General features: G+C 40.9%; 1 protein-coding gene and 1 long non-coding RNA gene across 6 annotated transcripts in view; one reads left to right on the plus strand and one right to left on the minus strand.

Annotated features, from left to right (window-relative positions):
- HMGN3 (high mobility group nucleosomal binding domain 3) overlaps nucleotides 1-19,547 on the minus strand; it is a 34,431-nt gene extending 14,884 nt beyond the window's left edge. For all 5 annotated transcript variants that reach the window (XM_004011117.5, XM_042253160.1, XM_012182432.4 and 2 more), the window contains exon 1: nucleotides 19,415-19,547. In XM_004011117.5, the coding sequence (XP_004011166.1) occupies nucleotides 19,415-19,429 (15 nt within the window). In that variant the 5' untranslated portion in view covers nucleotides 19,430-19,547. The remainder of the gene's footprint in view (nucleotides 1-19,414) is intronic.
- LOC121820140 (uncharacterized) lies at nucleotides 18,717-27,447 on the plus strand. The gene is made up of 3 exons (XR_006060562.2): nucleotides 18,717-18,835; nucleotides 19,161-19,899; nucleotides 23,141-27,447. It is a non-coding gene; the product is annotated as an uncharacterized LOC121820140 (long non-coding RNA).
- The last annotated feature ends 157 nt before the right edge of the window (nucleotides 27,448-27,604 follow it).

Genomic DNA, 27,604 nt, shown 5'->3' on the forward strand with positions numbered 1-27,604 from the left:
TGTCTGAAGTGCTGGGCTCTCATCCTTACTTATCAGGCCACTCAGTAGATCTGATCTGGGCTACCCTCTACCTGTAACTGACAGGCTTCTAAAGCAGCAGCACACAGCTACTACTTATTTGTTTTTTGGCCACGTGGGAAGTTAAGTTTCTTGGCCATGTGGGATGTTAAGTTTCTTGACCAGGGATTGAATCCACCCTCCCTGCATTGTAAGCACAGAGTCCTAACCACTGGACTTCCAGGGAAGTCTCCACACAGCTTCTACTGACATTAAATGACAGTAAAATTTTTTTTCCTGAAACTGATATTATCCACAATTTTTTTTTCCCTTAAACTGATATTAATGACATTATGTTCAATATGCTTCCAGGCAGTGGATTTGTGACAGCAATATGACTGATTACTCTCTAAACTGACCTAATATTGTTCGTATTGGATGCCAATTATTGAAAAAGAGAAACCTGGAAACCACCCCTACCCCCAAAAAAGGCAGGTATAACTGACTATGTTAATACTTCCAGATGAATGAATGAGCCTAAGCCTGGAGACGGAAGAGAGACAACTGTAGCGCAGCTGGTTTCTCTGGCAACTACTCCCCGAGATCACTCTCTACACAGGCACACAGCAAACTGGTAGGCAGGAACAACCCAAATGATCTTCACCCTGGCGTCAGTGGGGTTCTGCGGCACACATGCAGGTCCAGACACCACTTCACTCTCGGCTCCCTAGCTCAGAGCCGGGTGGTCTGGGACAGTGACCTCATCATGTGACTCCGTCTCTTTCTCTGATCGATGATAGTGACACCTAACTCAAAGGGTCACCTTTACGATCAAGCGAGATACTGCGGAGAGCATTTCATAGACCGAATGGCTATACAAATGTTATACAACAAAACACAGAGCAGGATACTGGCTGCTTGGGGCTGGTGCACTGGGCCAACCCAGAGGGATGGTACGGGGAGGGAGGAGGGAGGGCGTTCAGGATGGGGAACACGTGTATACCTGTGGTGGATTCATGTTGATGTATGGCAAAACCAATACAATATTGTAAAGTAGTTAACCTCCAATTAAAATAAATACGTTTATATTTAAAAAAAATAAAAAAAAAATATAAGGCTTTAATGAGTCTTTTTTTATAGCAACAATTTTTATTTGAATATAGAGGTAAAATAACCACCTTTTAATCCTGAAATTCTAGACTTCCATACTTGTGACTAATATCTACTAAGCCATATTTGTCATTATTAATGAGTCTGTAAATTATCATATATGATATATTAAATTCAATGGAGCCTTGAGGTTGAATGCAATTCCTTACATCCAGATTCCCTGCAACCTTGTCATCTGCTTCTGTTACACAGAGTAACAGGCATACAATTTCAGAAGGACCTACCACCTTTCAGGCTGTCTTATCACACTGCTAACACTTAGCCATGAGGCTGGAGAGAGCAGGAGGTCATGGTATAAAGGAATCAAAAGAGAAGCCCAAAGCTTTCGTCCAAGATTTTGAGGAATAAAAATGAAGAAAAGTGAGAAATAAGGCTTGAGGGTGTACACAGATGATCTCAGATATACTTCAACCACCCTGTGAGCAGAAGGGAAGGATGAAGTGAGTGAGACAGGCTGCAGGGGGATCCAAGGCAGACGGGTTCTTGCCCACTCCCCTAGACAGGGCAGCCTCACGCTAATCTAATTTGAATGCAGAATGGCCAAGAAGGCAGAGAACCATGGTTTAACAAAAAAAATCTTATTCACACATCTGAGGCTCCTTCAGCATCCAACTGGATGGGGGCTGAACTAAGAACCAGCCAGGGGTAGGGGACACATGTGGTGGCCTGATGGAAGGCACAGCGGGGATTCTGGGGGAGTCACTGGGTGGCGGGTGGCGCAAGTCAGCAGGCAGCTGGATCACCTGGTAACCCAACGAAAAAGGAGAATCAGTCAAGAGCACAAACTGTGCATGGCAAAAATCAACAGGTAGCTGAACTTTTTAAAACTGCAAGTTCTGAAAATGAAAGCAGGCTCCTTGAAATTAAAAAGAACTCAAAAGGTAAAGTCTAGGCCAGGTACAGCAGGAGAAATAATGAATTGTCATGGAGTGCTGAGGAACTAGCCCAGAATGTACCAAACAGCAGTAAGCAGATAAGCAGTATGAAAGAGCGGTTAGGAGACATGGTGGTTAACTGCAAGGATCCACATATGTTTAACAGACTTTCAGAAGCAGAGAACAGAGACACTGGGAGGAAGGCAAAGGCATAACGGGTGAGAAGTTTCCCAAACTGAAGTCATGAGTCTCCAGACGAAAAACTCACACCAAGGAGCAAACTGGAAACAAAGCAAAGCAAACATATACAACGAGACATAATGAAACCACAGAAGGTCGAAGAAAATGAAGAAAGCCGTTAGAAGTTTCCAGAATTAAGAGATGGATTATTTTCAAAGAACTACCTTCTCACCAGAATCTGTAAACAGGAAACTCCAGAGAAATGTTCAAGGAGTTGAGGAAAACTGTCAGCCTAAAATTTTACACCCAGCTATCATTCAAGAGTAAAGATAAATGAAGGTGTGTCATAATATAAATACTAAGAAGAGTTTACTGCCAACAGAGTCTCTCTTTCAACAAGGATCTAAACCTAAAGGATCAAATTCAGCAAGAAGAAAAGAGAATTGACACGAAAGAAAAATGTATAAGAAAAAAGTATAAAATATATTGGCAAATCTAATATCTATTTTTTGTGTATTTAAAATATTTCAATAGAAATCACAGACTAGTGTTGCCCTATGAAATTATAAAATGTAATTTCAGATTTTCTAATAGCCACATGAAGAAAGTAAAAAGACAAAGGTGAAACTAATTTTGATAATATATTTAGCTGAAGATAACTAAAACTTTATCATTTCAACATGCTATCAAGATTCAAATTATTAATCAGATACGTGACAAACGTTCCTCACACTAAATCCTCAAAACTCGGCATGTCTTTCACGTCTACAGCACACTTCCACTCAAATGCCAAGTTTTCACTAGGAACATCTGACCCACATTTAGCGGTCATAAACTATATTGTATTTTCACATATCCAGGTTGTTGCAAACATGTTTAAAACCTCCCAGTCTCTGAATCGAATATCAGCTTTTAAATTTAAATTGATGAAATTAAAATTTTTTAAACTTGGCTCATTCTTTCTCAGTGGCTAACAGCCTCGTGTAGTTAGTGGCTGCCATCCTGGGTGGCACAGGTCTAGACAGTAACAGCCATAAAACATGAGAAGAGGGGGGAGACAGCATCTCCACCTCCAGCATGGGAGGGTCCTGGTTTTGTTCTGGAGGATTATACAGACACAGAATCATTTTAGATCACACTAAAATAAAAATTTTAAGACAGGCATTATGTTTTTTAAGAAAATAAAAAGAATCTATACACTTAACAAATCAGGAGGAGTGAAATAAAGCAAATTTTACAAATCCAAGGCAGGGAAGAAAAGAGGAAAACACATGATAAACATAAACCACAAAACAAGTCGTTAGAAAAAGTCCACATATATTAGTTATCATAATATACCTAAACAAGCTACACTCATTCATTATAATGTCAAATAACAAAAGAAATAGAATGCAATACATGATTACTTATAAATTTCAAAACATGCACAAATCAATTATCATGGATTTACATATAACATACACATCATGAACATCTAAAATCATGACCTGCAAAGATACACAATCAATTCATGATCAAGGTTATCTTCAGGAAGGTTCACAAGGGAAGGGAATCAAGGAGGTGTTTTGAACTTAAACTTCATAACATTTTATTCTTAGAAAGATCTGAAGCAAAGAGGATAAAAAACGGTCAAATGTGTGAATTCTGAACGATGGGTAAATAGGCATGTCATATTATTTTCTGAATTTTTCTGTATTTAAAACTCCCAAAGTATTACCAATATTCAGGGGGAAGAGGGGTGAAAGTAAAGCCCAATGGCAGTGCCACACCTCCTGCCAACACAAATTCCACAACTATTAGTGTTTCTTGTGTTTCTTACAAGTCTGGGCAGACACCACCTCTTCCTCTTCTGGCCAAAACATATAATTCACAGTCATTTCATTTGTGCTGATATGAAGGAATCTGGAGTCGGGCAAGATGGGAAGCCAAGATCATCAGAAACCCAGATTCAGAGCTGTCCTCTTCAGCGGGCGTGGGAGGAGAGCTAGTGAAGGAAGCCAGGGTTCCTTCAGCAGCTGACCAACTTCACTTTCTCCACTCTCCCATCTTACAAAGATGCCGGAGTCCTGCATCTGAGGACACGAAAATGCACTGATGGGGACAAAATCGTACTTCCTTAAGACTGCAACAGGACGAGGAGTCCTTGGGAAACGAAGGAAATGAAATTTGGAATTTTCATTCTGTAGACCATCCACAGGAATCAACAGAACAAATGCCCATTTATTGAGATTCTCATTGAATAAACAGCAGTTACCACTTTACTTAGGGGTTCTTATGGGGACCATCGGCCCAGCTTTCTCTCTCCAAACTCAGGAAGGTATCTGCAGAGATGAGAGAATTATTACGGCCCTCAACAGTTGCTTGGAAACAGCGCTGGATGGTCCTAGCCTCCAAATTTGTCACTTTGAGAAAAATACTGAGGGTGTGGCAGGAAGCTGGGAAGAATAGTACCTCCTGGTGCCATCTTTTTCAGATGCAGAAGACAAGAGCTCGGGATTCTTAGCAACGAGTGCTGGACCCTGTGTTAAAGTTCCAAATAGTCTTTACTGGTTAAGCGCAGGCTCTCGGAGTTTTCCTTCCAAGACATTAAGTGACAAAGGTTATTGTTTTCTAACGTAAGTGAATTCACTGAAATCTTAGCGTGTGTACACAATTCAAGTAACCCATTAGCCAGCTGCCATAGAACAAATCCAGACTCAACTCCTGGATTATCTATGCTGATGCAGGAAAGTTGGGAGCAGATATAACACTGCAAATAAACAAAATCACTTCTGGGGGAATGTATTACTTTGAGTGGACTCTTATTTAACTTGCTGGTCAGTATGTTTAAATTAGTAGCATTTCTCTTTTAAAATTAAATTTTAAACATTTTCTTTTGAAATTAATCTACATTTTCTGTTACAAATCTAAAGCTGGAGAAAATAAAGCAGTCCAATAGTGAGCTGGTTAGCAGAGGGAAACCATTTGATGACAAAAATCCAAATAACCCACCCCGAGAAAGACTGAAATGTGTCTGTAACTAAGCTTTCACGCTTCTGCTAAAACTGATACATAATTAAATTATTTAAGGCAGCATTAATTTCCCTCCACAAATGAGGGCACTGTCCATGAAATTCTCATGAAGTTTTCCAAACAACACATATTTCCCTTAAACTCAAATATGCACATATTTGAATTGGACATATGAAACAGACTCTGACAATTTTATTCAAAGCCGTAAGGACCACTGCTTAACATCACCATGGCAGTTTTTCGTTCATTCTCTAAGTGTGTGTTTGGGATCTTCCAATATGGTCATTTCCTTCTCCAGATCTTCCCAACCCACGGATTGAACCCGGGTTTCCTGCGCTGTAGGCAGACGCTTACTGTCTGAGCCACCAGGGAAGTCCAATACTGCCTTGCTTGTTAAAATAACCCTTAAAAAATCCAGTTACTTGGGAATGAGAGGTCACATGCAAATGACCTTCTTTAATAATGAAACCAATGTCAAAATTTTTTCTTACTTCCTCCTTGGCTTATGTCTATTAATTTCATCAACTTCTATAAACCCAAATAGCTTATTAAGGCCACGAGGCTAGTATGTCTTCCCAAAATAAAATCTTGTTGTTCACGATAAAAGTAATGGAGTAAGGACTCTGCTTTAAAAAGACTCTCAATGAACTGAAATAAACAGCAATTCTCTCTTTTCTGCTGCTGCTAAGTCGCTTCAGTCGTGGCCGACTCTATGCGACCCCATAGATGGCAGCCCATCAGGCTCCCCCGTCCCTGGGATTCTCCAGGCAAGAACACTGGAGTGGGTTGCCATTTCCTTCTCCAGTGCGTGAAAGTGAAAAGTGAAATTGAAGTCGCTCAGTCGTGTCTGACTCTTAGCGACCCCATGGACTGCAGCCTACCAGGCTCCTCCGTCCATGGGCTTTTCTTTTCTGAGGGATACTTTTAAGGAAAGTATCTCACGGATTCCATTACAAAAGATAAATGAAAGCAAAGAAAAAGCTGTGTTTGAGTATGCTCAGCAAAATTTTCTTTGTATGTAGTGAAATGAAGTGAAGTTGCTCAGTCGTGTCCGACTCTTTGCGACCCCATGGACTGTAGCCTACCAGGCTCCTCTGTCCATGGGATTTTCCAGGCAATAGTACTGGAGTGAATTGCCATTTCCTTCTCCAGCGGATCTTCCTGACCCAGGGATCAAACCCAGGTCTCCCGCATTGTAGACAGACGCTTTACCATCTGAGCCACCAGGGAAATCCTTTCTTCGTATAGTACATAAATGTACATAATTTAAAAATGGAAATATATCATTAATACAAAATAACTTAAAAATTTTACGCAGCTCTTTGGTCTGAGCTGCCTTTTTCAGGAGAGTCACCTCTTCCCATGTTGGGTGAATGGGATGGTGCAGGAAGTTCCTGGCTGAGGCTGGAAGCCTGACCCCAACCTGGCTTGTATCTTATGTCCCTGGGCCTGAGTTTCTTCATGAGGAAGACTAAGAGGCTGGATCCAAAGATCTCACTCGCTTGACTTAGTGAGATACTCAAGTATATACTAATCACACTATGGAATATATACCACAGAGATGTCAAGTACTGAAGCCTTGGAAAGGGATACGAGAAGAGACCCAGAGCAACCATCATCATCTCAACAAACATGGATTCTGTACTGCAGTCACATGCAAGGCAGCAATCTAAATGAGTTAATCTCCTTCACCACAGTCCTGTGAGGCGGGCAAACAGCATCATATCCACTGTATGAAGGAGGAACTGAAGCCAGAGAGGTTTAGGTAACTTGCCTGAGACAACACAGCTGGCAATCTCGCTGGTAAGGGTAAGAGCTGGGATTCAGACCCGGGGGGACGGGCTCAGAGTTCTTCCTCTCATCCACTACAGGCTCTAAGTGCTTTCTTCTGGCTTTGCTAGATTCAAAACTGGGTGCATATCTGGGACGTTAGGGCAGCAAGAGGGTTCCAGTCCGGGAAGTACCTTAACCTGTAGACCTGGGCAAGCAGCACATTATTTGTAATGGGGTGTTTCCCCCTCTGCCTCATGTGGCTGCTGCCGCTGCTAAGCCGCTTCAGTCGTGTGCAACTCTGAGCGACCCCATAGACGGCAGCCCCCCAGGCTCCCCCGTCCCTGGGATTCTCCAAGCATGGACACTGGAGTGGGTTGCCAGTTCCTTCTCCAACACATGAAAGTGAAAAATGAAAGTGAAGTTGCTCAGTCGTGTCCGACTCTTAGCGACCCCATCGACTGCAGCCTACCAGGCTCCTCCATCCACGGGATTTTCCAGGCAAGAGTACTGGAGTGGGGTGCCATTGCCTTCTCCGCCTCATTTGTGAGCCTCTTAGAATAACATGGAGAAGGAAATGGCACCCCACTCCAGTACCCTTGCCTGGAAATTCCCATGGACGGAGGAGCCTGGTAGGCGACAGTCCATGGGGTCGCAAAGAGTCAGACATGACTGAGCGACTTAACTTTCAGAATAACAAGGAACAATTTCCCATTAGAAACATGACATGTTAACTGCTTCCAAGTTCTGGCTATCTGCAGTGAACAATGGGGTGCATGTATTTTCCCAAATTACGGTTTTCTCTGGATACATGACCAAGAGCGGGACTGCCGGATCATATGGTAGCTCTGCTTTTAGGTTTTTAAGGAACTAAATGTCCATATGAATGGATAAACATGTGGGGACTTCCCTAGTGACCCAGTGGCTAAGATTCCTCTTTCCCAGTGCAGGGGGCCCTGATTTGATTCCTGGTCTGGGAACAAGATCCCACATGCTGCAACTAAGAGTTCGCAGGCCCTAATTAGAAATCCTGCATGTCCCAACTAAGACCCGCAGAGCCAAATAAATAAAGACTCAAAAAGGAGAAGATGTGGTACATATATATACGATGGAATATTTCTCAACCATAAAAAGAATGAAACAATGACCCCGGCAGAAACATCGATAGACTCAGAGATTATTACACTAAGTGAAATGTCAGGCAGAGAAAAATACCATACGACATCATTTATATGTGGGCTCTGTAAAAATGAGACAAATAAACTTATTTACAAAGCAGAAACAGACTCAAAAACAAATTTACAGTAAACAAAGGGGAAAGGTGAGGGTGGGATGAATTAGGAGTTTCGGATTAACATATACACACTACTATATACATTAATAGAACAGATAATCAACAAGGACCTACTATACAGCACAGGGAACTTAATTCAATATTTTGTAATAAGCTATATAGGAAAACAATCTGAAAAAGAATAGATATATGTACATGTATAACTGAATCACCTTGCTGGATACCTGAAACTAACATAATATTGTAAATCAACTATACTGAAATATAACTTATACTGCAAATAAAAACATAAAAATTTTAAAAAGACTAAACCTATCATAAAATAAAACTTAAGATAATTCTGAAAAAATAAAAATATTACATGTTGAGATGCACATACATTTACTATTCTAGGTTTTTAAATGTCCATACACATGCTACAAGTACTTTCATCTTACTATTAAAAGTAAAGACAAAACAAATCATTTCTATCATTTTCGTAGCACTTTATGTTTCTCTATGTACATTCAACTTGTTGCTGTATTTGATCATCTCAACAGCACTGAGATACACAGGACTGTCTCAATACTCCCATTTTACAGATGAAGAATAGAGGCTCAAAGAGATCAAGCGACTTTCCCCCATTAAAGAGTGGGGGAGACCACCCTAGACCCCAGTCTTTCAACTTTTACACCAGGGATTTTAGAGGGATGTTACCAAATCCCTTAATTTTCCTATTTGCTCAGATACGAATTTACTTCTACTAAATGGTAAACAAGTTATGATGCTCCTTATATTTTTGCAAAATGAATCAAGCTGGCTCTGATGTGATGGACGTGTGACCCTAAAAGGGGGAACAGTAAAAGTAGAAACAGTAAATAAGAGATAAAGGAAAGCAATGGAGAGGAGACATAAAAGATAGAGTTCAAAAATGTATTCTATGGCATATATATCGAACGTCAGAAGCCTTACAAGCTTCACACTTAAGTCTTTGGTGTGTTTACCTCCCACATACACCAGGTCTAGGACTCACAGCAACTTCCCACAAAGTAGAATTTAACTAATTGTGTCCAGTATTGTAAAAAGTCACAGTTTATACCCAAAAAGAGAAAGAGAGAAAAGAAAAAAAAAAAAAAAAACCTATCTTTTGGGGTAATCTTTGTATTTATCTTTGGATGGGATCAAAATAATAAAGATATAATTTTAAAATAATGTCACTTCATACCTTTTAAAAATAACTTTTGTAATTAAACATTAATCAGCTGGTAATCCAGAACTCTGAAATAAAAATCCGTTCAGTTCTAGGTCCGACAGCGTTTCCAAGCTATGAGGCTTTTATCCTTTATTTGATGAGTTCCAAACACAAAAGCACCTGCTTGTTTTTAAATCCAATGCCTAAGCAATGGGGGCTTCATACATGTATTACAACCTGTCACTATTACTGTATAATATGCAAGTGTTCATGGGGTTCTCAGCTCTCTGAGACTCAGATTCCTCATTTGCAAAACTGGGCTAAAAATATATTCTACCTTGTTGGGTTCCTGGACACATTAAGTGAGCAGGTGAATGCAAAGTTCTTAAACAGTCAATGGATGCGTCATATCGTGAGGCCAGTATTTTTTTTTAAATTGCAGTATAGTTGTAAACTATGCTTTGGAAAAGACCCTGATGCCGGGAAAGACTGAAGGCGGGAGGAGAAGGGGACGACAGAGGATGAGATGGTTGGATGGGATCACCCACTCGATGGACATGGGTTTGAGCAAGCTCTGGGAGTTGGTGATGGACAATGAAGCCTGGCGTGCTGCAGTCCGTGGGGTCACAAAGAGTCGGACACCACTGAGGGACTGAACTGAAACTGATGCAAATGTATTTACATATTTCTGGCGACAGGCAAATAGCCCCGTTAACTGAAATATAACAAAGACAATATATCTTGGAAATAGTAAATCCACCAGTTCATGGTGGAATTCGAGAAAATATGAAGCTTTAGACTTTCAACACTCGAAGATACCAATGCTTAGGGATGGAAACTTCACATAAATACCTTGCATAGGAGCCTGCAGTCCATGAGTTCCTGAAATACCCAGAAGGCTTCATGATAATGGGCATCTTTCAGAAGCCAGAGGTCTGGACCCTGAGGGCAGCCTTAGGGTGTGATCACAGATAATAATGACTTGTGGGGTAACTTCCTCTGACTGGTGCCTAGAAGCAATGGCATCAGCCTATATCTTAATAAAGAGAACATTTTAAACAGATGGACACACATATTTACATAGCTTGAGTCCTTCTTGTTTCATTCATTGGGCGCCTTTCTTTAAATACCTATCACTGACTCAATGGACAGGAATTTAAATAAAAATTCACTAGCTCTAGGGAGCTAGTGAAGGGGCAGGGAAATCTGTCTTGCTGCAGTCCACGGAGTCGCAGAGAGTCGGACACGACTTAGAAACTGAGCAAGGACCACCACTGAGATTATCAGGAATGAACATGTATGGGAAGTACCGTGCTGTCACAGTTAGGAGTAAAATGCTGAGGGCTGGGGTGGAATTCCTAGTTCTGTCACTTCCCAGCCGTGTGACCCAGGGGAAATGCCTTCATCTGACTAAGTCCCAGTTTTCCCACTGTGTCTGGGGCTGAGACCAGCTGCAGGCTCCATGGTTCTGGAAGCAGACCCGTCTCGGCCACCCCCTACCTCGGAAGATGTCATTGTGGAGAACACACCTGACCAGGTGCTTAGATGATTCAGGTTATTAATGCAAAGTGCTGGGAACAGTGCCTGAGTCATAGAAAGCTACCTAAATGTTATTTATTATGGCTGTCAATATCATACTCTGTGAGACGAGACCAGCCTTTCAGAAGTGCAGGGAGAATAAAATGAAATAATATGAAATTACTCCATAATGCTTCCCACCCAGGTTTATTTCTAACAACTTCACATATTTTTATTTAAAAGAAGGTGCCTAATGACTATAAAGCACAAAGCTCAGCCAGGCATTCAATAAGTGGTAGCTATTTAACTTTTAATGGTAATAAATATACATATATGTTGTTACTGGTAAGTTACTCTTAAAATATTAAATTTTGGAACCAATTTTGAGATTTAAAACATTTTTACTCTACTTCCCTACTTCTGATTATGCATATCATTCCCTTTTGTGACTGAACAAGCATTCGCTTTGGGCAGATCTAAATGGCCCTGTTTTCTGGATATGCCCACAAGACATAAAAATACTGGACTCAACAAACACCTTGACCAGCAACCAATACATGATTCGATTGAACTCTTCTAAGAAGGCAGTGAAACGCACAATAAATGAGCAGCCAGTGGGGGGAAAATTCAACATTTTGATTTGGTTTGTTATCTTCAACACTGATTTTTAAATTACTCAGGAGACTAACATCGTATTTCAACACACTAGGTACTCTGAAAGAAGACAGCTTAAATGGTGTTTATGTCAGTCGCCATTTCCAAACTGTAACCTGCAGAAAAGTGGAATATACTTAAATTTGGTGTAAACAAAGGCAGTGGTTTAGGGGGAAAAAATATAGAAGTGGATCACTTGATAACTGATTTGCCAAGGGAATTTTAATGTTATATGGCAATATTTTTAAGCATAATTTTTTCTGTGAGAAAAATCAACCATGTAAAAATGCACCAGATGAAAGCTTGTGTTCTCTTAAAAACACTACATTTGTTATCTGGTTGTTGAACACTGACTCCTATAATTGCAGTTAATTGGACACACAGGTGAGATCTATGTGCCACCGGTCCTGTAAAATGAAAGCTTGGATTACTACAAGGCTATTATTTCACTGCAATTCTCTTAACAATTAAAAATTATCATTCAGTATCCCATGATAAACTACAATGGAAAAAATATATCTATTTCTATGTGTAAAGATAGATATATATACATAAAACTGAATCACTTTGCTATATAGCAGAAATTAACACAACACTGTAAATCAACTATACATCTTTAAAAAAAAAAACCTGTCTCGAAATATGGAGCATCTACGGACGGTTTCACACATGCTAGGCCCTGTGCTAAGAACTTTTCATTCACTATCTCATTTAATGTCTCCAATGACCCAACAAGGTAGAATATATTTTTAGGCCAGTTTTGCAGATGAGGAATCTGAGTCTCAGAGACCTGAGAGGCTTACAGAGTTAAGCAACCTACCCTAAAACATACAGCTAGTAAACAGTAAAGCCAGGTCAAACTGGACGATCTCCCCAACAAAGACATGAAGTAAGTCAAGTTACTGCTTTCTTTTTTTGGAAACGATTCATTCATGAACTTGTTGAACAGTTATAGTACCTGTGTTAGGTGCTGGGGCAGGGATTGAAAAAAAGACCAGAGCCCTCAAACACTCCATGGTCAAGTGAAATTAGAAGGACTACAGAATTAATTCAAAATTAGGTAATCAATCAAATAATATATGTCAATTTAGAAACATGGTCCTCACCTTTTAAACATCAGAGGGTGGTTACAAGAAAAGCATGGGGCCAGGAAGTCACAGAATCTTCACTAATGAGGGTACCTACTGTGCACAATCTAACCTCAACTGCTAATAATATGACAGGCCTTGAATTTAACTTTCTTCTACTTCAAAGAAAGCCAAGACTTCACAGACCACCTCTATTAACAAACTAGAAAGATCCCCTTGAGATTAAGAAAAAAAAAAAGTAACCCCCAACCCTTTTAACCAAACAACTTTTTGTCAGTGTTTTTTCTTTGGACATGCAGTCTGGCCGAACTTTTGAATGTTTAGAGCTCATGGCTTTTCTTGTGGCTCATTATCATTTCTTGCCATGAATTATAAATACTGTCATATTTATATTACTTACCCTCTCAGACTGAAAGATCCTTAAAAACAAGGGCCTTTACTCATTCATTTCAGAAAGAGTTTGTAATGTCAATAATTCACTTACTTTCCAAAGGTAATGGTACTCTGCATTAAGGTGATGCTTAATAAATGTTTATGTCACATGAAGTGAGTGAAGGGCTGAACAAAATGTATAACGCTGACATTTTGGAACCTTTACTCAAATATAGGTTTCATATAAGTATCAACTCAATTAAACTCAGCAGCTATTTATGGATGGCATACTACATGCCAGGCCCTTTCACATTCAGACTGGGTAGCTCAGAATGGCTTGCGTGCACGCTCAGTTGCTTCTATCGTGCCTGACTCTGGGTGACCACATGGACTGTAACCTGCCAGGTTCCTCTGTCCATGGGATATTCCAGGCAAAAAACACTGGAGTGGGTTGCCATTTCCTCCTCCAGGATGTCTTCCCAACCCAGGGATAGAACCCATGTCTCCTGCACCGCCTGCTTTGCAGGCAGATCCTTTACCGCTGAGCCACCGGGGAAGCCCAAACCAATTTACAGATTCAATTCAAGCCCTACCAAAATCATGGCAGGCATGCTGTAGGAACTGACAAGCTGATTCAAAAATTTGTATGAAAGACAAAACAATTTTGAAAAAGTACATAGTGAGAAACTGATATTACCAGTATCAAATCTTACGATACCATAGTAATCAAGATAATGTGGTATTAATATATGAATAAATATATAGATTGTGAACAGACATCAAACCTTTACATTTATGATGAACTGATTTTCAACAAAGGTGCCTACGCAATTCAGTGAAAAAGGATGGTCTTTTTAACAATTGGGGCTGTGACAAGTAGATATCCACATATACCAAAACAAAAATAATATAAAACTGAAACCCTTATCTCACACTATTTACAAATTTAACTGAAAATGGATCATAGATCTAAACATCAGAGCTAAAATTATAAAACTTCTAGAAGTAAATATCTGTGACCTTAGATTAGGCAAAGATATATTAGATAGGACATTAAACAGATTTCATCAAAATTAAAAAAAACTTTTGTTCTTCCAAAGACATCAAGACAATACTTTTAAAAAAGCCACAGGTTGGAAGGAAAGATCTATAAATCATTTATGATAAAGGACTTGTATCCAGAATAGGTAAAGAACTCTTACAAATCAATAATAAGACGAAAATCCAATTTAAAAATGGGCAAAACATTTGAACAGACATTTCACCTAAGGTATCTATTATGCTAGTAAACACATGAAAAGATGCTCATCATCATTACTTATTATGGAAATATAAATTAGGCTAATTAAAAAGCTATACGCAAAAAACCCCAACAATATTAGCTATGAGTACAGATGCAGAGAAAACTGGAACCCTCATGCACTGATGATACAATTACCATCAAAATCAGTTTGGAAGTTTACTAAAACATTAAAGATAGACTTTCATACCACCTGTCAGTTCCACCCTTAGGAAACTTCCCAAGAGAAAATGAAAACATGTCCATGCAAAGACTTACATATAAATACTCATGACAGCATTATTTATAACAATTCAAAATGAAAACAATTCAGATGTCTATTGACCTGCGAAAGGGTAAACAAAAAGTCAAAAATTCATACAACGGACTACTATTCGGCAGTAAAAAAGAATGGAGTACGGATACAAGCTACTCTGTGGATGGACCTCAAAATCATTGTGCTGAGTGAGAGAAACCAGACACTATTAGACTACATATTGTTTGATTCCTTTTATATAAAATTTCCAGAAAGAGCAAATCTATACAGATAGTAATCAGTGGTTGCCTAGGACTGGGGCGGGGGGAGTAGGGACTGTCTGCAAACAATGGAGAAGACCTTTCTGGAGTGATGGAAGTGGTTTAAAACTGGACTATAGAAATGTTACACAACTCTATAAATGTATTAAAAGTCACTGATTTGTATACTTTGTATAGATAAATGGACTCTATGGTAAGTACATCATACCTCAATAAAGCTTTTTTTTTAAGGAAATTATAGCCCCATCCATATTGCTTGGGAGTTGCTGAAATGTCAGTGCCACTCAACACTGCACAGTGACACAATCTTTTTTTTAAAAAACAAGACTTTTAAAAAACTCACATCTCATTATTCTTAATAATATACATTTATTTGACTTCTAGTTAAACATTTTCATCTATTGGGTCTGTTATTGTCTTATAAAGATATACATCTATTTCATAAGGACATCTTTTTTAAAGTAGCACGCTTTTTTCAGTGGTATGTGGTAGAAATCTTTTTTCCCAGTTTTACATGAGTTTTAAAATTTTGTTAACATGGTTTTCTTTTTCTTTGCCATACTGACATATTCATTTTCATGTAGTCAAATTTATCTGTATTTTCATTTACAGAGTCTGTCTGTTGTCATATTGGTGTTATAATATGCAATCTCCTTTTGAAAGATTAATCAGAAACCTTGAGTATTATTAGGTAAGCATCCCCTGTCCCAAGCCCAGCGTTACTAGGCCTTTCCATTTTATGAAAAGAGATAAAACAGAATTTCAAATCTCAAAGCTGGAGGCAGACGGACTTTTCTGCCTTTAACCTTTACGGGTAAAGAGGGACTAGTGTTGACATCACAAATTCCTGGAAAATTGTCTCATTAGAGAAAACTTCTGATGTGATACACTTGACATTTCCAATAGTTCTGGTGATGAGGAATTGGAAAAATAAAAAGGATGTGAAAATGTGCCGCTGCTGCTGGTCATGCCAGGACCATGGCTAGAGGGCTCACTGGCTGAGGCCTTTTTGTAGACCATCAGGTCATTCCATTCCATAACAACGTGATCACTGCATTCAATGTGATCAGGCATTTGTGGATGTCTGACCGGAACAGTCTAGAACTCAGTCACTCACTGTCCCACCACCACCTGGGTCCAGGAATATTATCATTTTTCCTGCTGCTCCATTCACTATTAGTGGGTGGTCACTCACTATCCATTAGGCAATGCATACAGGAAACACAACTTTATTTAAATCTCGCCAACTCAGGAAGAGACGTAACACTAACTGAAGAACTCGTCACTACTGAGTGATATACTCATCGAAAAATACTACTGCAGCTCCAAAAACCACTTGCTTTCATGTACCTATGACTACCACACAAAGATGCAGAGAAAACTCACAAAGGTAAGAGAGGCCCAAGGATGTATTGTACAACACAGGGGCTACAGATAATATTTTGCATTAACTGTAAATGGAACATAACCTTTATAACTGGATAAAATTTTTTTAAAAATAATACAGTATTTTAAAAAAACAAATGCCATAAAAACATTTTATATTAATGTGGACACTATGGACTTTAAGGCATATACCTGAAGCCCAGTCATGTTAGATACAATCAGAAGAGGCATTCAAATGCCTGAAAATAGAAAATGACTGATTTTTTTTCTTTGTATATATGAGTCTCCCACACACACATACACTTTCAAGACTGGCCCCAATTCAACCTCTTTCCTTATCTATCCTATAGTTTTTGGAATCTATACTATATATTCTGGGACCTATATACAGGTTTAATATTATTTAATTGTTTTGTGCCCATTACTCATCAAATTAAACATAAGCTCCATGAGGGCAAAATTTGTATTCCTATGGCACTCAAGCAGTGCTAGGATTCCAGATGCTTCTACTGACTTTGTTAGTGCCATTTCTTCCTCTGCAGCCTCAACAGTGCTCATTAAATAACATTTCTTGATTTCTGGAAAAAGCTGAAAAAAGGGGCCAAGAAGGTAAAAAAAAAAAAAAAGTATTGTGAGGGCACTTTGAAAACTTACAATGTAAAACAGGCAGTGCTTTAGCTAAGAAAAATACCACGGAGTAGTATGTAAATGCTTTGGCAGATACCCCAGCTTTACAGATCTCGAAGAGCAAAGCACAGATTGTCTCCAGTTCTCTTCTTTGCACCTAGGCAGGCTTTATCTAATGACTATAGTTTCCTATATAAGTTTCAGGGACCCCCCCCAGGGTTGCATGAGGCAGTTCCAGGGTTCTATGGGGCAGCATCAAGGTTTGCCTGGTGAACAGGATGGCCATGGGAGCCATGTTTAATTTGTGGTTGCTCCTATCCAAGTAACAACCCAGGTCTTTGAGCTGTATGTATAAATGAAAAGAATTTCTATTAATCAAGGAGAGGTTTCCTATCTCTGAAGAAGACGGACACACCGGTGCCTGCCCACAGGTCCGCCCTTAGTCCCAGGATGCCTGGCTAGCTTCTTCTCTGCTTTCTAGGGAAATAAAACAATAATCAAAGGCCAGTTTCTCTACTGCTCTTCTGTTCTTCCCTTCTGTTCCCTTGAGAGAGGAGGGTAGTGAGAAAAAGTAAGAGTAATGGTTTCACCAACTCTGACTCCTGGACAACAGGATTCCAGCACATCAGGATCTCTTATAATAAAGACTTTGTACCATCTAACTATTTGTCTACATTTGTTAATAATTCCCAGAATGGAGATGATATCAACTCACTCTGGAACCCAGTTCTTGGTGACTCTACTAGAATTCCCAACCTCATCATTAAACCAAAGTTAAAATGCCGAAAATGGTGGCATCATTCTAACATCCTCATTGTAGTACTGGAAAAACCGTACTTTCATAATAATTACGTTTAACTAATAAATCTGAAATATTAGTACTCTTAATATGCCATTCATCTTCTCAGGCTGGGCGTTTCTTTGCATTTCAAATTCCTCTTCACTACCCATGAATGAGTAAATAAAGAGAACGAGTAAACAATGTCTGAAAGAAAGCCTTTACCTACAGCATCTAATTAAACCTTTGGTACTAGTTATTGGTATCTGAGATTCTTAGGTAATTCCTGTCTTATAGCCCCAGTTCAATCGCAATACCACCATCTCTCAAGGGGTTCTGAGGTTTAAATGCGACGTTAAATCAAACTCCGCCCACAGTATGAGGCATATAGTATGTGCACAATAAACTCTTTTTAAAAAACTTTTAATTATAATATTTCTTTTTCCAAATGGAGACAAGTTTCCATCAACTTCTAAATAAGGACAGATAAAAAGGCAAAAGCCTCTGTATTTTTAAAGCTGCAAGATTTTGAAAACAATGAGATCACTTACAAACACACATCATTCCACCATCTTTAACTGATATAGCAACATACTCTTTGCCCTTTTGCTTCCAATTTAATACCCTCACTGCTTAATACTGTTGGACACGCGAGGCCAGGCGGTGGGAGGGTGCAAAGTATTTTCTCAGCGACAGCCGCCACACTGCAGTTTCTCCTCGGGGTGGAAAAAAGCCTTCCCCTCCTTCCCTGGGACAATGATAAGTCGCAGCCGGACTCCGAGGGAAACGTGCGTCCCTGGTGCGAGTCACTTGGGTGTCCGGGGCCTGCGCGGAAGGGGACACATAATAGTCCTCCAGGAGGGACCCCAGGTCCCCCCTCCGCACCCAGGGGCGCGAGAGCACGCGAAGCCCGCCTTCCCGGACCGAGTGTGAGTTCGGGTCGCCGAATCGGACCCGGTGACCCCTGCCCTTTGCAAACACAGTTGCGCGCGCCCCCGGAGGCGTCCCATTCCTGCGCAGGGCCAACTCCGCGAGTCCCCGCCGCCAACTGCACGCAGGTCCAGCCGCCCTGCCCTGCCCGACACTGGAATGGGCACATACGGGTCTGCAGCGGGGGCGGCAGCGGGGTGAGCGCTCAGTTAAAACATGGCTTTCCCTCTCCCGTGGCCTGAGCGCCTTCGCGGCGCACCGGCGTGGGCACGGCCCACAAGGGAATAACCCCGACATCTGCCCGACTTACTGGATTCATTTTCGATCTCCCTCTGCGTGTTACTTGTTACCCCTCCCTTCCCCTCTGCCCTCCCCCCCCCCACCCCCGCCCCGCCCCCGGTCTCGCTGCTTTTTCCTGCACACTAACCTCAACCTGGCAGTTTTGGAAAGAGAAAACTCCCCTTCTGGAAGCGGGGGGGCGGGGGGGGTGTGCAAAGCGCTTTTGCTTCTTGTTCGAGGTAGAAACCATTCCGGCTAGAATGAGTTCGAAAAGAAGGGAAGTCGCGTCGCCGTAAAGAAAGTAACATCCAGAGATCGATGAAGACAGAGGGAGGGAGCAAGATTTGCAACAGGCACCTGAAAACAAGCCTGAAGGAGCAAAGAGAATCGCCGCCCCCGAGTTACTACCGAGTGCATTCCGCGCCATCCATAGCAATGGCAAGATTTGCTCTTCTCACAGTCTGAAGGCCTTTGAAATCTTTTCGGGTAAGACTTACCTTTCTCTTCGGCATAATGACTGTATTCGTGCAGCTTAAAAGTAAAGCAACGGGCTGGAACTACTGGCACCGCCGCTGGATGCTGCCGCCGCCGCAGCTGCTCACGCGCAGGTCTTGGCGTAGCCCGGCCTCCGGGACCTCAACCTCGGCGGCTCCCTCCAGGGGCCCTCTACTCGCTGGTCTCCCCGCTCCTCCAATGAGGAGCCCCGGCAGCCGGCCGCGAGGCCCCATTGGCTGCGGCAACGTTCTAAATTCCACGAGGGCACGCCCACCTCCGCGCGCACGGTACGCGCTGTTGTAGTTTCCACTTCACCGAAAAATCTGCCTGGCGACTGAGCATGCCCAGTTCAACTAGTAACCCCCGCAAGCCACGGGATCCTGGAGTTTCATTGTTTTGTTGCTCCGTATTTGGATAGTTATCAGTAGGACGTGTGGGCCTTCATAAGAAGGAAAAAGAGTAAGGATGGACACATTAACTTTATAAGGTAAATGTATACGCAGCAAGCATTTTATGTTTCCTGTAAAAGCTTGTAATGAGTGCTATGTGGTGCAGAGCTTTGAAAGTGGGAAGGTACTCTGTTCTGAGACAGTCTGGCAGTCTCTAAGGGTCTCAGTTTCCCCTTCTAGATTTCTAGGGACAGTAAACTCTAAACCTGCTAAGGAATAATTTCCTAAAATCTGATTTCATATCTTTTACTAATTCAGTCACCAGCAAACTAGGCTTGAAGGTGAATAGGGTGTGTTTACTATGGAAGTTCGGAGAAGGCAATGGCACCCCACTCAGTACTCTTGCCTGGAAAATCCCATAGACGGAGGAGCCTGGTAGGCTACAGTCCATGGGGTCGCTAGGAGTCGGACAGGACTGAGGACTTCACTTTCACTTTTCACTTTCATGCATTGAAGAAGGAAATGGCAACCCACTCCAGTGTTCTTGCCTGGAGAATCCCAGGGACGGGGGAGCCTGGTGGGCTGCCGTCTGTGGGGTCGCACAGAGTCGGACACGACTGAAGCGACTTAGCAGCAGCAGCAGCAGCACTATGGAAATTAGAAAAGACTGAACAAGGTCAGATAGGATTATTTTATTTTTTGGAACATATTTAAATGACAATTCAAATATGCACAATTTAATGTTTCTCAAAGTTCTGCAAGGCATTCAATAGGCATTGGATGCCTGGATTAAATATAAATATAAAATATATAAAATAAAATATAAAGTATTTTAATATAAAATAAACACTCTGGATTTATTTTATGAAATCATTCTTACTCTGATACCTGATACCATAACCAGTGATAAAACCTCAAAAGTAGAACTAGAGATCACTTTCCTTCATAAACACAGACATGAAATCTTGAATAATATTTTAGTAAATTAACTGTAAATGAAATGTAAATTTTAAAAATTGTGAATCACCTTTGTGTTGAATACTTGGAATCTATATAATATTCTACATCAGCTCTACCTCAATTAAAAAAGGTCTTTTTAGGAAGTCAAATCCAGCAACATTTAAGAGGATAAGACTTCATGACCAGTGAAGTTTATCCTGGGAATGCAAAATTGGTTTAACATCTGAAAGTCAATCAAAGTAGTTCAACATATTAATAGAATAAAGGAAAAAAAAAAAACAGTTTTTCAACAGATACAGGAAAAGCACTAGTGAATGGTTAAACAAAGTTTAGTAACTATATACAATAGAATACTACTCAACTTGATGAAGAGGAATAAAATATTCCTCCCCGGATGAATGTCAAAAACAAAGTGCTTTGTGAAAGAAGGCAAGTATAAAAGACCATACTGAATAATTCCACTTACATAAAAATTTTTAAAGCAAAATTACACATAGTTAGTTTTATAATCATGTTGGGAGGCAAAAGTTCACATAGGAAAACACTGAGACCTTACGCTACAAATATGGCCAAATCCATTTTAGTTACCCAAAGGCTACAAATATGTATTAAATAGCATCATCAAGTAATTAATTTTAATGTGTGACATTTTTCTTTGTTAATTTTCACAGTAATGAATTAGTATCCTAGAAAACTACAGAAGTGATCAATGACTTTCTTTTCTGTAATATCTTTAGGAATGCATGGATTTTTTGGCATGGATATTTTTTTGGCATGCTTCACCCTGTTGCCATTATTACTTTTTTTGATACTCACATTGCTCCAATGTGAGAGACTTTTTTCAAATTAGTGCTTGTATACTTTTGACATGATCCCAGTTGTCTTTGATAGACTCCTTATTTTCAGGTATTCAGTGGATCACAATACACTCAAAAGAACTGGGATAAAACCAGTTCTTTGCTTCAACACTGGATGGAATTTGTTTATAATTTTACCATGGTAATTAATTTATAATGAAATTGTTTTGAAAGACAGTTAACTTGCAAAGTGCTTTTTATTTTTATTTTTTCATGTAAAAATTTTTGTTTTGGCTGAACCGCATAGCATGTAGGGTCTCAGTTCCCTGACCAGGGATCAAACTCTGCATTGGAAGCACAGAGTCTTATCCACTGTACTGTCAGGGAAGTCCTTGCAAAGTGTATTTTAAACCAATGAAAACATTTTAAAATAAGGTATGTGTGGGAAGGATGCTGAGTAGCACTTGAAATCTGGGTTGAATTGTTTTTCTTTATGGAGATGAAATGATGTCACAACAAAAGTGGGACTGGAGTGATTTTTTTTTCCCTGTGATGAAAAGTGATTCATGAAGTTGGCTGCTTTAGCTGATGTTTGTCAAGACTAACCACTCAACCAACAACAGCAAACACAACTGGGACTGTTTTTACTGCATATAATTAAATAGTGGCACTGGTTTATGGAATTCTTTAAGCCCAGTACTGGAGTGGATAGCCATTCAATGAAAATGAGCATTGCTAATTGGATAAAGAGGGTTGATTGTGGGGACCTTGGGTCCTTTGAGCCCCAGAATTCATTTACAAGTGATGAGAATAATGGCTTTAGTTGTAAAAATAAATAACAGCATTGGTTCTTTTTACTTTGAAGGCACTTGTACCTGCCTGAGCAGGATGTTAGGGAAGGAAGGTCTCTCCCTGTGCCTTCGATAGCCTTCACTGGCAGCCCCAAGGGTGAGGAGGCAGGCAAGGAGAATGATTTTGCAGGTAGCTGCGATTCCAGATTAGGAGGTAAAGACAGCCAAGCAGAAGTGAGCATGCCCTTTGCAAGTCAGCGAGAAGGCCAACCTGGTAAGAAGACTCCTTGGTTTATCAGTAAATTCCTCTGAGTGTTTCACTTACTTTAACCGATCCACCTCTAAGACTGTCAAGTCTTCTCTGTAGGTTGCGGATGCTGTTTTAGCCAAGATAGACAAAGGATACATGAAGAGGGTTACTGCCTGAGGAAGGAAGAAGGAAAAATGAGTGAACAGACCTCTTTTCCAGTTCCAGGTCCTCTTGCCTTCTTTCCTTCCCGTAATGGTTGGAATCTTACATGGACCCCAGCACTTTTCAAACACCAGGGTGAAACCATATGTGGTACCGTGACTGTCAGTAAAGAAAATAGGGGAGGGAGAAGGGAAAAGGGAAAAGGGCAGAGGGTGGATAATACTCGAGTGCACGTCCCATGATAAAGGCAAGTCATGTTTTAGAAAGTGTTTCCATTTTCCATATGTTTCCACGTAAACGCATGCCACACTTAGATACACATATGTGGAGTGTGTCTCTGTGTGTGTGTTCTAGGTTGTGACTTGAAATTTATTTTTAGGAGGGGTCTTGGTGAAAAATCTTGAAGCTACTGCACAGCCCTAATAAATATTCATTGGAAGGACTGATGCTGAAGCTGAAGCTCCAGTACTTTGGCCACCTGATGTGAAGAGCCAACTCATTGGAAAAGACCCTGATGCTGGGAAGGATTGAAGTGAGAAGGAGAAGGGGATGACAGAGGATGAGATGGCTGGATGGCACCACTGACTCGATGGACATGAGTTTGAGCAAGCTCTGGGAGACGGTAAAGGACAGGGAAGCCTGGCGTGCTGCAGGCCATGGGGTCGCAAAGAGCTGGGCACAGCTGAGTGATGAACAATAATAGCCCTAATGAATCTTGTGGTTTTGGGGGCTCAGGCAGTTTCTTCCTCTGGAGGAAAGATGCTTCATCTTCAAGTCTTGGAAAGAAAATTTGAAAGGGAGAGGTCACCTCCTTTTTCTGTCCCTCCTTCCCTCTTTCAGGCAGGCACAGACAGGTTTTGCTTGAAGTAATGGCAGCTGTGGAGAAATCAGAAGTAGAATCATATTTTGTTGCCCCTGATAGATCTGTAATTCCTGGATAAGTTACTGTTCTTCAGTGAATAGGCCAAAGAACTCCAGAAGTAAATGAACAAGAGGTGGCAAAAGAGTACTCCTTTGTTGGTGGTGGTGGTATTGTGATCAGGCAAGTCTCTAATTGGACTGAGTGCTTTTTTTTGAAGAGACCATAGTTTTTACAAAGTAACTAGAACGGTCCATGGCTTCCCAGGTGCGCAGTGGTAAAGAACCCACCTGCCAATGCAGGAGGTGCAAGAGACTCAAGCTTGATCCCTGGGTCAGGAGGACCCCCTGGAGGAGGAAAGGGCAACCCTCTCCAGTATTCTTGCCTGGAAAATTCCATGGACAGAGGAGCCTGGGTCACAAAGAGTTGGAGTTCTTTGTGACGTTTGTGGGGTTCCGTCACTCTAACCCCAGTTTACTGAATCAGAATCTTACATGGCTAGATTTGGGAACGTATGTTTCAGATAAGCTTCTCGTGTGTTTTTAATACTAGAATTTGAGAATTCTAGTCTGGGCCTGAATGCTGGTACTTAGACTATATATCTGTGAAAGCCTCTAAAGTTAACTTCCAAAGTAGGACCTTCATTCTGTGGGTGAAATTTCACCCCCCAGACCTCATCTTGTGCTCGGGCTTCATCCCTGCTCAGTTCCAGTTTTGCCAGGCACTACCTACCACCTTCTCTAGTTGCAAGGAGAGTAAAAATGTCCCACCTTGAGATCTTAGAAATGCGCCTCATCCCAGCTTCCCAGGCAGCTCCTCAGCCTCTGGCAAGGTTAATTTCCGTGGCCTTGCATCCTCAAAGGGTACCCAATCTGAGCAAAACCCCACAAGTCATGCCTCCAAGGCTCTATTATTTCAGCAACTGGACAAGCACACCTTGTAACTGCATTAACGAGGAGGCCCAGGGTGTTCTGTGATCTTCCAACAGTAACCCCCTTTTTGTTTTCCCAGCCTTCAACAAATGTGGTTTACACAGTTTTCCCAACCTCCCCCCACCCCCTGGTCCTTTTCAGGTTCAATCTCTGTGTTATTTACCTCTCCTCCTTCTTGCTGCTGCTTAAACTCACAGGAGTGTAATTAATTTGCTCTTTGTAGTTCTCCAAAGACTATTTGGGCAGAAATTAGCCATGCTCTGTAACTAGAACCAGGGATTGGACTGCATTTGTTCAGCCGTCCCTTTCGGCTTGGATGATCTCTGTGTCCTGTGCCAGGAGCCAGCCAAGTTCAAGGTGGTGAAAGTGGGGGAATCCCAAGGTTCAAGGCAAGGACACAGCCAAGTCAGGACACATCCTATCCCTTTAAGGCAGAAGCCACAGCCTGCCAGGTGCCCAAGGCCAGCTAGGGGTTGTTGTCAGGCTCCCAGGCAGAGCTGTACTTTTTTTTTTTTTTTAATTGGTGTCTTAATTTTTATTTATTTATTGTTTTGGCCTCACTGTGAAGCGTGCAGGATCTTGGTTCTCAACCAAGGATCCAGCCCGGGTCCCCCTGCATTGCGATTGCAGAGTCTTACCCCCTGGGCTGCCAGGGAAGTCCCCTGAGTTGCACATTCTTGCAAACTATGGCCAGGGCAATGCACTCTCAAGCAGACCCACCTCTGTCCTCCCAGCTGGGATCTTAGTACCCATTTCTGATGTCTCCTGCATTTTCTTCAAACCTCAATATCCTTGCGAGCTTGTACAAAACATCCAATAGCTCCACCCCCGTCACTACTCACAGGGCTCCTGTCTTTCAGGGCAGATCAAACCATTTCCTTTCCTCAATGGTAGCAAAAACAAAACAAAACAAAAAACACCAACCAAGAAATAAAAATATCTAGGTTTAGGGAAATGAGAATCAAATGAATCATTCTGGAAAACACCATATAGCAACTGGAGAAGGTCTTCAGGTCAGCTTGGTTAAGAACTGCTCTAATTCTCAGGCATTAATTTAGAGTTAATAGAGGCAATAAAATGACTGCCAGGTCAGAATGAGTTCTAGCCACAAGGCAGTGAATTTTTTACCCACAGTGGGAAACTAGCCTGAAAATATGCCATAATCTTTAAGGTTGCTTTTTTTAAGGGTTTTTATCATTGTTGTTTTTATTGTTTAAGCATGAGATTGTGCTATTCCCACCAAAAATCTCATCCTTTCCTCCTTTCTCATTCCTACTTCTACTTCTCCAGAATATTTAGCAAATGGTTTCTTTTTTGTTTGTTTGTTTTCTGAATAATTCAGTTTATCCCTTTATAGGTCAAAATATTTTTGATTTAACTATTTTAAAAGTAAATTCTTTCACAGACATGGAAAACAAATTTATAGTTACCAAAGAAATTGTGGGGGAGGGGATAGATAAATCAGGAGTTTGAGGTTAACAGATACACCCTACTAAATAGAAAATAAACAAACAACAAGGTCCTACTGTACAGCACAGGGAACTATTCTCCGTATCTTGTAATAAAGTATAATGGAAAATAATCTGAAAAAGAAAATTTGTATGTATATGTACAACTGAATCACTTTGCTGTACACTTGAAACTAACACAGCATTGTAAATTAACTATGTTAATTGTTCAGTCAAGTTGTGTCCAACTCTTTTTGATCCCATGGACTGTATAGCCTGCCAGGCTTCTCTGTCCATCGGATTTACTATACTTCAATAAAAAAAATTCCTCCTGCCAAATAAATAAATTCTTATCAGAAAGCCCTGAATTTGCACTTAACAGAGCTTGAATTCCCAAGTCATTGAGCTATGATCATGTTACTCAACCTCTTTGAACCTTGGTTTCCTTGTTGTCGAATGAAAATAATGTTTATCTGAGCCAGACACTACCAGTTACCTGACCAATATTCAAAGTGGTTTTCTTTCTTACTAACAGAATTCTGATTTTGGTAATAGCTGTCACCAAAACAAAACCTTTAGTCCCCCCAATTCCCCAGAAGAGAGAGGTTGCTATGTAACACTGTTTTGGAAATAAGATGTGTGAGGAAGTCAAGAGGTTGTAGTGTAAATACCACCTGTAACTGGGTGGACCTAGCCCCACTGCTGCCTTCTGCCTTTGAACCTCCCCTTTCCATTCTGGAAGTTGCTAGTAATGTCTGGAGGTGGTCTTATATCCGTGAGGATCAGGGCCAGAAGATTAGAACTAAAGAAAAGAAAGGCAGCTAGCTCTCTATATTAGTCCTGGCTTGCTCTCCTGCAGACTGCTTACTGGGACTTCCCAAGTGGCTCAGTGGTAAAGAATCCACCAATGCAGGAGACATGGGAGATGAGGGTTCAATCTCTGCGTCAGGAAGATCCCCTGGAGTAGGAAATGGCAACCCACTCCAGTATTCTTGCCTGGAGAATCCCATGGACAGAGGAGCCTGGTGGGCTACAGTCCACAGGGTGCCAACAAGTCAGACATGACTGAGCATAACACATAGAGACTGCTTATTACATGTGGAAAATTAACGCTTTGCTTGTTCAAGCTGCTGCAGCTGGGTGCCTGTGACATACAGCTAAACACAATCCCTCACTGATGCATGACCTCATAGAATTGGTGTCAGAATTGGAGACTAAGCTATGAGAATGCATAAAAGCCTGAAGCACAGTCCTTAACATGTTGTGTTTGATGAAACTGTATTATCAGGTCTTCCCTGGCCTAGTGGTTAGGACTTTGTCTTCCAAAGATGGGGGGGGACAGCAGTTTGATGTTTGGTTGGGGAGATAAGATCCCACGTGCCCCAAAAGCCAGAACAAAAATAGAAGCAATATTGTAATAAATTCAATAAAGACATTACATCAAAAATCTAGGGTTTTTTAAGTATATTATCTTCCCCATAGATTGTAAAAGATAACACAAAAAATTTTTAAGTTTTCCAGAATCCCTAAGGCCCTGACTTTGGATGTTCAGTGTAAACCTTTTAAAGTAGGTGGGGCCTGGGGGTATGTGAAAATTATAAACA

Source organism: Ovis aries, chromosome 8, assembly GCF_016772045.2.
Source record: "Ovis aries strain OAR_USU_Benz2616 breed Rambouillet chromosome 8, ARS-UI_Ramb_v3.0, whole genome shotgun sequence".
Classification (NCBI taxonomy): Eukaryota; Metazoa; Chordata; class Mammalia; order Artiodactyla; family Bovidae; genus Ovis; species Ovis aries.